This window comes from Apodemus sylvaticus, chromosome 18 (assembly GCF_947179515.1).
Source record: "Apodemus sylvaticus chromosome 18, mApoSyl1.1, whole genome shotgun sequence".
Taxonomy (NCBI): Eukaryota; Metazoa; Chordata; class Mammalia; order Rodentia; family Muridae; genus Apodemus; species Apodemus sylvaticus.
The window spans coordinates 57,998,029-58,010,518 of record NC_067489.1 but is presented as its reverse complement, the minus strand read 5'-3'; the positions used below and the strand labels follow the sequence as shown (position 1 = coordinate 58,010,518).

Here is a 12,490-nt window from a genome sequence, read left to right as displayed (position 1 = left end):
GCCACACTTATACCCAAACCACATAAAGACCCAACAAAGAAAATTATGTACCAACTTCCCTTATGAACATAGACATGAAAATACTCAAGAAAACACTTGCAAACTGAATCCAAGAACACATCAAAAAATCATTCACGATGATTAAGTAGGCTTCATCCAAGAAATGCAGGGATGGCTTAATATATATAAATTGATAAATGTAGTCTATCATATAAACGAAGGGAAAAACCACAAGATCATCTTCTTAGATGCTGAAAAAGCCTTTGACAAAAATCTAGCATTCTTTCCTGATAAAAGTCCTAGAGAGATTAGGATTACAAGAGGCATACATCAACATATAAAGGCAGTTTTCAGCAAGCCTATAGATAACATAAACTTAAATGGCGAGAAACTCAACACAATTCCACTACAGTAGCAGAGACAAGACAAGGTTGTCTGCTTTCCTCATATCCGTCAATGCAGTGCTTGAAGTTTTAGCTAGAACAATAGGACATCTGTAGGAGATCAAGGTGATACAAATAGGAAAGGAAGAAGCCAAAATATTATTTGCAGATGATATGATAATATAAGTGATCCAGGAAATTCCCACAGCTGACAAAAACTTTGAGGGAAGTAGGTGGATACAGGTTAATTAAAAAAAAAAATCAGTAGCCTTTCTATATACAAATATCAGACTAAGAAAGTCATCAGGGAACCAATAGCTTTTATAATAGCCTCAAATAATATAAAACATCTTTATATAACTCTAATCAAGCAAATGGAAAGGTTTGTATGATAAAAAAAAATCAAGTTTTGAAAAGGAACCTTGAAGAAGATATCACTACATGGAAAGATTTCCTATGTTCATGAATCATCAGGTCATCACAGTAAAATGGCCATTCCACCACAAAGCAATCAGATTCAATGCAATCCCCAACAAAATTTCAACACAATTCTTCATAGACCTGGAAAGGACAATTCTCAACTTCATATGGAAAAGCAAAAAAATAATCAAATGAACAGATAAACAAAACAAAACAAAACACAGGAGAGTTAAACCAATCCTGAATGTAAAAGAACTGCTAAAGGTATCACCATCATTAATTTCAAGTTGTACTACAGATCTATAGTAATAAAAACTTTGTGGTATTGGCATAAAAATAGACACTTTGATTACCTGAATTGAATTGAAGACTCAGACATAAATCTACATACCTATGGACACCTGGTTTTTATAAAAACCTGAGATATACACTGGAGGAAAAAAAGAGCTTTTTCAACAAACTGTTCTGGTCAAATTGGATGGCTGCATGTAAAAGAATGCAAATAGGTCAATATTTATCACTCTGTACAGAACTCAAGTCCAAGCAGATCAAAAACCTCAACATAAAACTAGATACACTGAGCCTGGTGGGAAAGCAAGCAGGGGGAAGAGACTTGAATGCATTGGCACAGGAGAAGACGTCATGAACAGAACACAGACTGTGCAGACACTGAGATCAATAATTAATAAATGGGACCTTATGAGAAGCAAAGGACACCATGAACTGGGTGAAATCATAGTTCCCAGAGTGGAAAAAGTTTTTACTGTCTCTACATTCAATAGAGGACTAAAATCCAAACTATATAAAGAACTGAAGAATAGTGATCAGAAAAACAAGTAAACCAATTAAAAATGGAAATACAGATCTAAACAGAGAATTATCTGCAAAGGAATCACAGCCACTATGGAAATCAGTATTACAATCCCTCAGAAAATTGGGAAATGATCTAACTCAAGACCCAAGCTATACCACTCTTGGGCATAAACCCAATATGCTCCATCCTGCCACAGGACACTTTGCTCAACCATGTTTACTGTGGCTTTACTCATAATAGCCAGAAACTGGGAATGGCCTAGATGTCCTGCAACAGAATGGACAAAGGAAATGTGGCACATTTACACACTAGAAAATTACTCAACTCTTAAAAATATTGACATCATGAAATCTGCAGGCAAATGGATGGGATTAGAACAAATTAAGTGAGGTAACTCAGAAAGACAAATATGGCATGTAGGTATATACTCACTTATAAGTAGATATTAGTTAAACAATCAATAAACAAGACATAATCCATAGACCCGGAGAGGTTATGTGAAGAGAAACAGTCTGCGTAGAGAAGAGGAAGGAATGATGACTTCTAGTAATGGCGGAAAAGGAGTTCTGACAGGTTATCTCTTGTTGCCAGGTGAGGCTTCTAGTGGCAGGACCAGGCTGCATTCAATTGTCAGCCAAGGGTGTCCCACGGAGATCCTCAAGCGACTAAGGCTGTTACTAAGACAATGGGAAAACTTTGCAGGGTCCTGTTGCTGAGGACAGCGTCCACGCAACTCACTGAACAAGGCAGCCAGGCTGCTGCCTACGCGGAGCCTTCCTCCCTACATCTGTTTCTTTGGTGTGGGCAGCTACTCTTCAGAGTACCAAAAGAGAAATGTGGACACCATCTGTAGGACAATGGTGGCGCAGAACTTGTGGGAGCAGCCAACCAATGTCTGATTTGACTTCTGTCTCACTCCATGGGAAGGAGCCTTTACCCAACACTGCTTGGGAAATCAGGAACCTGGGACTAGATAGCTCAAAGACCAAGGGAAAAAAATCAAACACAACCAGTAAAACCCAAACCCAAACCAAACCAATAAAATGATTCCTAATGATATCCTGGTATAGTCATCGATCATTGCTGCATCCAGAGAGGCTTTTTTTCTAGCAGCAGATGGGAAGAGATGCAGAGACCCACAGCCAGACGTTATATGGAGACAGTGTAAATTGGAGTTCTCCCTCAAATAAACCCCTTTCCCCAGAGCTCAGGGAATCTTGAGGAAGAGGTAAGAGCCAGAGGGGATAGAGGACACCAGGAGAACTTGGGTCTCTGAATCAATGGAGTTCACAGTGACTAGAATAGCAAGCACAGGCCCCACCTGGGCCTACACCAGCTCCTCTGCTTATATTATTGCTGTTAGCTTAGTATTTTTATGGGACTCTTGACCATGAGAACCAAGTGTGTCTCTGACTCTCTCGCCTGCTCTCGGGGCTCTTTTCTTCCTGTTGGGTTGCCGTGTTCAACTTCAATATGACAGTTTTTGCTTCATCTTATATTTTATTTTGTCTTGTTTAGTTGTTATCTCTTAGAAGCCTGTCCTTTTCTAAGGAGCGAGACAGAAAGGGCATGGATCAAGAGAGGAGAGGAGGTGGGAAGGAACGGAGGAGCAGAGAAGAAGGCATGTTCAGATAGAATAAGAATATATTTTCTATAGAAAAAAAGAAATCCACATTTATTGGCTAAGGGCTGTTCTATACATTTCCTCTCTTCCCGCTATAATGCTTCACCAAGCGTTCTTTTTAGAATCATACTCAGCTCAAATGGGACTTTCTTCTAGATGTTTCTCTGGCTCTCCCAATCCTTTAAGGTTGAAAGCTAGTCACGGGGCTGTGTGAAGCATTTAGTACTGATTTTGCTTTTAGCGTTTTAAAGTTTCTTCTCCCAACCTCCCCAGTCATTGTACAGTTAATTAACAAAAGAACTCAGTCACCTCATCAATGGCATTCGAAAATGAACCAATATTAATCCTACCGTCTATTGACTGTGCCCCCCCTCCCCCGCCTTTGAGCGGGTAATTTCAGATGCTAGTCACTAGTTCCCACCTAGGGTGTAGCTCTAGCCCATGGTTCTCTGAGGATCTGCAGTTTCTGGAGGTACCAGCCACCTGATGCTGGCCACCCACAGAGCAAGCGAACCAGTTCTGCAGACCTGTTTCCAGCATTTGGGGGAAGGGTCTTCCCTCGCCTATATATTTGGAGACTCCCCCGCCCCAATAAACCTGGAGCTTGAGCAGGAAGGACATCTTGTCTTGGCTTCATTTTCCTCTTGACATCCCTTTCTATTCCCAGCTTTCCTTCCAGGAAACCCGGTAACCCTTTCGATGTAGCTGTGGGCAGCTACAATTGATCACTTACCCATAGCTCGGAGAGTATTGGAGCGCTGTTTTAATCAGGGCATCTTCAAGCTGGATGGTCTTTCCGTTTTCCACAGTGAAGGCAGCCGACTTAAAGGGGAATGTGTTCGGGTTTGGAGATCCAGGAGCCAGGGAGATGAGGGTTTTTGGTGCTCTGCTTATTATGTCCACTATGATAAATATGAAAAGAAGAAAAAAATGTGTCCACTGTCCCAAGGTCTGAACGTAAATGTCTCTGACCAAGTCCTATACTACACTCTAGTACTTGATACGATATATTAAAGATGGAATTAGATCATAATAATTAGATATTATTCTGCCCTCAGAAATGGAATTAGTGTTCTTAGAAAAGAGGCAGAGCTGCAGCGAGAAGCATCATCTATTTGGATTTGCCCTCACTGGGACCTGATGTTGGGCATGGCAGCCTCCAGAAATGAGAGTACACTCTTGCTGTTTATTAAATTACCGCTCCTGTAGTCTGACATAGCAGCATACTGGGCTAAGACTGAATGCTAATCTGAAATAAATGCAAAATAACTTTTTCTAGACTTCCTCACTGATGGAGGAATCCAAGAATGCGGATGGCCAAGAAAAATGGAGAGGGCCCCAGTAGCAGACCTTTCTCCCGGTTGCCCAGTACCTACCTGTGCGTGTCCCAGCCCCACCTCTGACTCCCATTCCCCAGTTCTGTCTTCCCTGTAGAGCTTTTCTCTAAAACTGGCTTGCAAGACGGGCCCCATGCTTGGCCCTTTGGCTCATCTCCAACATCCTAGCAAAAGTACTCACTGCCTTCCTTGCCTGCAGCCCAAACTCTTAATGAACAAAAGTTAAATAACGCCTCGCGTCACTAATGCTCACAGATTGTCTTCATACTTTAATGAATGGGCGCGACCTAGCGGTGAGCGCCCAAACAGGGCACGGAGCAGAGCTTCGGCTAAGAAAACTCCACTCTTGCAGAGCCGCGCGGGCGCTCTGGCTTTGGTTTTCACCTGTAGATCTGATGGGGGATGGCTTTCTCGCCAGGCTCGTGGCAGTGAGGAACCGTGAGTAATTCATGTCTCTGCTGGTCGCGTGGAGCAGGATTAGGAAAGCCAGTCACTTAGAATGGCCTCGCCGCTCACTCAGGCTGCACTGATAGCTGTCCCTGCGGAGTGCCACTCAATCTGCCTGGCTACCGGCTGCCGTCGGTGTCGGAGATCTAAATAGGCCCGGGTCAGGCAGCAGAAGGGACAAAGTCCATCAACAGAGGGGCAGTGGCTGATCCGAGTGGACCGAAGTAGACCACGCCCTCTCCCGCCCCGCGGGCAGGCCTATGAGAGCTGGTTGTAGGCAGCCCAAGTCTTCGATCAGGGATGGGCGTGGCGAGACGAAAACCGCGAGGCCTTGCTGTGATGCACAGTAGCAACCGGGAACGGTGCCCGAATTCACGTAAAAGCGCCGTTGATTCTTGACCTTGCTGCACAGGGTCGTCCCCTCCTCCCCTCTCTATCCCCGGCAGAACTTTTGAAATGAGCTGCTGGAACTGGACCAGATCTCAGGATCCCGGTCCTTCAGTACCCTCTGGTGGTGGCTTTGTTCCATTGCAGCGGGTATCATAAGAGGCTCTCAGCCTTGTATCTCAGTATCAAGATGTCTCTCTCTCTCTCTCTGTCTCTGTTTCTCTGTCTCTGTCTCTCTGTCTCTGTCTCTCTCTCCCCTCCTCCTCCTCCTCTTCTTCATCTTCTCCTCTTTCTCACCCCCCCACCTCCCAAATCTTCAAGGGGACCCAGATGAATTCAGGTAACTACAAAACAGAAGCCCGATAGATAGAGGGAGTGGGGATATTACTCCCATCTCCCAAATCTGAAGACTCAATCTGCGGTCTCCTCGATTCTCAGCCTCTTCTCCCACTGAGTTCCAGAGTTTCCACTGTGTAAGCACTCGGTTGAAAGCGTGTTGGACATGGTGGAGATAAAGCGATTATCAAGTATGAAACTGCCTGGTCGATGACCATACAAAGAGAAATTGTCTTAAATTCACAGTTATTTAAAGGAGGGCATGGTGGTCGAATTGCTCAGGGAGCCCTTTTGGCAGTCGAGGTGCCTGGGCCATATAGTGAGTGAATTCCAAGATTATTAAAGAACAGCTGAGAACACAGAGTTAAAACTTGTCCCTGGAAACAGGACATCTCATGACTTTTGAGATGTCAGCTTTACTTGACCATGGTAGCTTAAAACAGCTGTGGCGGTAGAGGACTTTCCACTCAGGAGGATGGTCCTCGGACTGGCAAGAGGGCCTTTGGAGGTTGTAACCATTCTGAGAGTAAAAGAAATATGTGCCACAAATAGCCTGACTTCTCTCAGCATGGGAGGTCAGCCTCTTGCTGCACTCCTACACTCTGAAGACAGAGCAGAAAGCACAGTCTCTAAGACCATCAAGTCATGAAATAAAGATTCTTAACAAAAAGCGTGCTGCATTTTCTATGCAGACTTCTCTGTGTTTTAGTTAAGATTAAATACTGTCTTGATAAAACACCATGGCCAAGGCAACTTAGAAAGCATTTGATTCAGGGTTCGCCTTTCTATACAGGGCTAGATGCTTTGCCCACCACAGCAGGGAGCATGGTAGCAGACAGACATGTAGACATGGCCCTGAAGCTGTAGCTGAGAGCTTATAGTTTGATTCACAGGCAAGAGGCAGGGAGGGCTCACTGGGAAAGACGTGGGTTTTTGAAACCAGCCAAGGCTCCACCTCCCCACCTTCCCCAACAGTCTTACCAACTGGGAGCAAAGTGTTTAAATATAACCAGCCTATGGAGACCGTTCCCATTCAAGCAGCCATATTCTGGAATCAGACGGGAAAAACACCTGAGATGCGGACTGGTTATATGCTGAATGATGATTCTGGCCAGGTAGGGAAGCAAAGTGGCCCATCAGAGAAGGTGGGATGTGGGGGTCCTGGGGCTGTGGTTATAGATATGCATCACAGAGTCTAACCACAGTTCATGGGAAAGGCTGCATATTCGTTGGTCTTTCTTGTTGCTGTAACCAAATCCTGTGAAGAAGCAACGTAAAGGACCAGAGTGCTACTCTGGATTACAGTTCAGGGAGATAATGGCATATTGGCAGAGAAGCTGGGGGCAGGAGAATGAAGAGTCTGGTCACATGACATCTACAGTTGGGAAGCAGCAAGTTAAGAGAGAGCTGGCACCAGACTGTGAGACTTCAAGGCCTGCCCCTAGTGATCCGCCTCCTCCAGAGAGGCTCCTCATCTAAAGGTTTTAAGACTTGCCTAAATAGCCTCACTGAGTGTTACAGGAGAGTTCACAGCAAACCACCACAGACCGCCAAGAGTTAAAGTGGAGAAGAGCTCAGCAGTCAATCTGGAGTCACAAGTTAGAGCTGATTGTTGGAGAGGAAGGCTTTGGCAAGAGAACAGGAGCAGTTGTCTCCAGGGAGTAAGATGAATGGGCAACACTCAAGTCTTCCAGGTGAGTCTTTAAAGACTTAGTTTAGGATTGCCAGAGGATAGAACCAAGGGGCCCAGATCCTTTATCCAAACATTTCTTGAATCCTTACTCTCTGCCAAGGAATGTAATGAATTTTAAAGGGTGGGGGAGACAGAAGAGCAGAAGGGCTGAGTGATTTTATACAAGGCAGTGTCTTGCTTGTAAGGTGGATACAAGTTTGAGAATGGGGTGGGGGTGGGACCAGGGGGGCAGACTTCACAAGTGGATTGGAAACTTGTATTCTTCTATGATCTTTGTCATGGTTGCAAAACCAAATAAGGTCACGCACAGCGTAATTGTCATTGTTTGAAAAATTCTCTTAAAACTTTTGTTATTTTGTCTCCCCCCACCTCAGGATCTGAAGACAAGCCCAGGGCCTTATGTTTGCTGGGCAAGCACTCTACCATGGAGCTAAATCCCCAAGCCCTTCTCTTAAAACTTAGAGGACAAAGAAAGGCTTGTGTTTAGTTTACCAGAGTCTTATTCTGCAAGCAGAGAGACAGCCATGCTTTTAAACACCATGTTCAAGACTAGAGACTGCTCAGTGAGAGAGAGAGAGAGAGAGAGAGAGCACTCTCTGAGCATGTACAGAATCCTAGGCTTAGTCCTCAGGGCCACAGAGCAGAGAGAAACAGAACAAAATAAGCAAATATAATTGTGTTCAGATGAATTTTTCTCACGGGTGAATTTTTCTCATGTTTGAATTTGCATACATTGAGGCTAAGTTGCTGAGATAGTTTTGGCTGGTGAGATGAAAAAAATGAGCCTATTTATAAGAAGCACAGTCCCCAAACACAATCGAATGAGTCTATTAGTGATTCTGTAGTAAAATACTCCAAAGCACCTCACCAAGTAGAAATTGACTTTCTTCTCACAGTAGGGAGGCTGTCAGGCCAAGGTCAAGGTGATAGCTGACTTGGTTTCTTCAGAGGGCATTCCCTTTACTGTGTGGATTTCTTTTCTCTCTCTGTGTACTCATATAGAAATTTCTTTGGGGGAGAACTGTATGCCTGATGTCTCTTTCTTCTTTCTTAAGAATACTAGTTATATCAAATCAGGCCTACTCTTAGGATCTCATTTAACTTTAGTTTACCGCCTTAAAATTCCTATCCCAAACAGAAGGAGTCAGGGCTTTGGTATTATTGTTGATACTAAGATGAAACTGTTTGTCAGGGTCCGGAAGTTATAATGGGGGACCCATATTTGATTGTGTGTTATAAGTTCTATCTCCAGGGCTTTCTACAAAATACACTAGAAAATGCTTCCCAATCTGTACAGACTGTACACATTTTTAGTTGTCTTTAAGCCCAGCAAAACTTTACCAAGCAATGGTATAGAATGAGTAGGCACCAGCTCACTTAACTCAAGTCTCCAGGACCATCTAATCTATGTGTCTAAGCAGTTTGTAAGAATGTTCCCCTTCTTGGATGAATAAAACCTCCCCTCGTGCTTCCTTCACTTGTAGCAAATGGGGCTCATAATAGTGTCCAATCTGGACAGTGAGTATGAATATCTCCTCAGCTTTGGCCTAAGCACCAAATACTCATCTCATAATTACCTTGGAGAGCAACTTTTAGGATGGTGGTGCCACACTTTGTCGCTGTATGTCCTCCCATGGGTATTTTGTTCCCCCTTCTAGGAAGGATCAAAGTATCCATACTTTGGTCTTCTTTCTTCTTGAGCTTCATGTGGTCTGTGAATTGTATCTTCGGTATTCTGAGTTTTTGGGCTAATATACACTTACTTATCAGTGAGTGCATACCATGTGTGTTCTTTTGTGAATGAGTTACCTCACTCAGGATGATATTTTCTGGTTCCATCCATTTGCCTAAGAATTTCATAAATTCATTGTTTCTAATAGCTGAGGAGTATTCCATTGTGTAAATGTACCAAATTTTCTGTATCTATTCCTCTGTTGATGGATATCTGGGTTCTTTCCAGCTTCTGGCTATTATAAATAAGGCTGCTACGAACATAGTGGAGCATGTGTCCTTATTACCTGTTGGAGCATTTTCTGAGTATATGCCCAGGAGTGGTATAGTTGGGTCCTCAGGTAGTACTATGTCCAAATATCTGAGGAACCACCAAACTGATTTCCAGAGTGGTTGTACAAGCTTGCAATCCTACCAGAAATGGAGGAGTGTTCCTCTTTCTCCACATTCTCTCCAGCATCTACTGTTCCCTGAGTTTTTGATCTTAGCCATTCTGACTGGTGTGAGGTGGAATCTCAGGGTTGTTTTGATTTGCATTTCCCTGATGACTAAGGATGTTGAACATATCTTTAGGTGCTTCTCAGCCATTTGATATTCCTCAGGTGAAAATCTTTGTTTAGCTCTGTACCCCATTTTAATAGGGTTATTGGATTATCAGGAGCTCTTCTTGCATTCTTTGTGTATATTGAATATTACCCCTCTATTGGATGTAAGATTGGTAAAGATCTTTTCCTGATCTGTTGGTTACCATTTTGTCCTATTGACAGTGTCCTTTGCCTTACAGAAGTTATGCAATTTTATGAGGTCTCATTTGATCTCAGGCCATGCCACAATTAATCTGATACCTAAAGCACACAAAGATCCAGCAAAGAAAGAGAATTTCAGACCAATTTCCCTTATGAATATTGATGCAAAATACTCAATACAATTCTTGCAAACCGACTCCAAGAATACATCAAACGATCACCCGTCATGATCAAGTAGGCTTCATCCCAGGGATGCAGGGATGGTTCAATACACGGAAATCCATCAAAGTAATTCATTACATGAACAAACTAAAAAAAAAAAAAAAAAAAAAACCCCACAAACCAACAACCACATGATTGTTTCCTTAAATTCTGAGAAATCATTTGACAAAATCCAACACCTCTTCATGATAAAATTCTTGGAAAGATCAGGTATTCATACCTAAATATAGTAAAAGCAATATACAGCAAACCAGTAGCCCACATCAAACTAAATGGAGAGGAAGTGGAAGCAATCCCCCTGAAATCAGGCACTAGACAAGACTGCCCACTCTCTCCATATCTATTCAATATCTATTCAAAATCCTAGCCAGAGCAATTAGACAACAAAAGGAGGTCAAAGGGATGCAAATTGGAAAGGAAGAAGTCAAAATATCACCATTTGCTGATGATATGATATTATACTTAAGTGACCCCCCCCCCCCAAATTCCATCAGAGAATTCCTAAACCTCCTGATAAACAACTTCAGCAAAGTAGCTGGATACAAAATTAACTCAAAAAAATCAGTGGCCTTCCTCTACTCAAAGGATAAACAGTCTGAGAAAGAAATTAGGGAAATAACACCCTTCACAATAGTCACAAATGATATAAAATAACTTGGTATTACTCTAAGTAAGCAAGTGAAAGGTCTGTATGGCAAGAACTTCAAGTCTCTGAAGAAAGAAATTGAAGAATATCTCAGAAGATGGAAAGATCTCCCATGCTCATGCATTGGCAGGGCTAATATAGTAAAAATGGCCATCTTGCTGAAAGCAATCTACAGATTCAATGCAATCCCCATCAAAATTCCAACTCAGTTTTTCAGAGAGTTAGAAAGAGTGATTTCCAATTTTATCTGGAATAACAAAAAAAACCCTAGGATAGCTAAAACTATTCTCAACAACCAAAGAACTTCTGGCAGAATCACCGTTGCTGACCTCAAGCTCTGCTACAGAGCAATTGTAATAAAAACTGTATGGAATTGGTACAGTGATAGGCAGGTAGATTAATGGGATAGAATTCAAGACCCAGAAAAGAACCCATACACCTATGGACACTTGATCTTTGACAAAGGAGCTAAACCATCCAGTGGCAAAAAGCATTTTCAACAAATGGTGCTGGTTCAACTGCAGAAGAATGCAAACCAATCCATTCTTATCTCCTTGTACACAGCTCAAGTCCAAGTGGCTCAAGGTCCTCCACATACAACCAGACACACTGAAATTAATAGAGGAGAACGTAAAGAAGATCGTTGAATGCGTGGGCACAGGGGAAAGTTTCCTGAACAGACTGCCCTTCTTTTCAACGCCCATTGCACCAGAGTCGTGTTTGGCTTTGCCTGGCACATCTCCCCAAGCTCCACTTCATCTTTCCCTCTAGCTTCCATTCTAGGTATTTTTAAATTTAGTGTCACTTTGGAGCCCACATCTAATATTCTAGTACAAGCTTTTAGCTTCTGCTCACAATTTCCATCTCTCTAGATCCCTTTCTTGCAGCTCTGAGCTTCATGGAGGGGGTCATCCAACTTCCAGGCACATTTAGACCATGGGACCCTATACTTTCTCTACCAGCTGCTATCTTTGATTGGTTCTGTCTTATTTCCAATAGTCTCACTTCTCTTGGTCCATTGATCTCACATTACATTCATATGGGGAAAACCCAATCTTTGATAGGCTTTTTTTCCCCTAATTTTGCACCCTGAGATCTTGGCATTAATCTCATTATAAGGACCACATCTTCTACTGTGGTTCTTGCATATACATTTTATAGATGACAATATCTTGTTGCAGTGTCACAAGGTTGACCAGACTTGGGTGCATCTTGGGGAGCAATCATAGTATTAAGAGTGTGGGATGACTGGTCACATGGCATACAAAGTCAACCTGACTTCTTTTTGTTTTTCATTTTTTTATTCGATATATTTTTAATTTACATTTCAAATGATTTCCCCTTTTCTGGCCCCCCACTCCCCGAAAGTCCCATAAGCCCCCTTCCCTCTCCCTGTTCTCCCACCCACCCCTTCCTACTTCCCTGTTCTGATTTTGTCCTATACTGCTACACTGAGTCTTTCCAGAACCAGGGGCCACTCCTCCGTTCTTCTTGTACCTCATTTGATGTGTGGATTATGTTTTGGGTATTCCAGTTTTCTAGGCTAATATCCACTTATTAGTGAGTGCATACCATGATTGATCTTTTGAGTCTGGGTTACCTCACTTAGTATGATGTTCTCCAGTTCCATCCTTTTGCCTAAGAATTTCATGAATTCATTGTTTCTAATGTCTGAATAGTACTCCATTGTGTATATATACCACA

The 12,490-nt window shown here is 42.7% G+C and overlaps 1 protein-coding gene across 3 annotated transcripts in view; it reads right to left on the bottom strand.

Annotated features, from left to right (window-relative positions):
* Aadat (aminoadipate aminotransferase) overlaps nt 1–5,170 on the bottom strand; it is a 33,376-nt gene extending 28,206 nt beyond the window's left edge. For 2 of the 3 annotated variants that reach the window (XM_052162561.1, XM_052162559.1), the window contains exons 1-2: nt 4,963–5,170; nt 3,975–4,143 (exon numbers count right to left, since the gene is read on the bottom strand). In XM_052162561.1, the coding sequence (XP_052018521.1) occupies nt 3,975–4,143; nt 4,963–5,029 (236 nt within the window). In that variant the 5' untranslated portion in view covers nt 5,030–5,170. Of the gene's footprint in view, nt 1–3,974; nt 4,144–4,950 lie in introns of all 3 variants that reach the window. The other variant, XM_052162560.1, reaches the window with a different exon arrangement.
* Nucleotides 5,171–12,490: the final 7,320 nt, after the last annotated feature.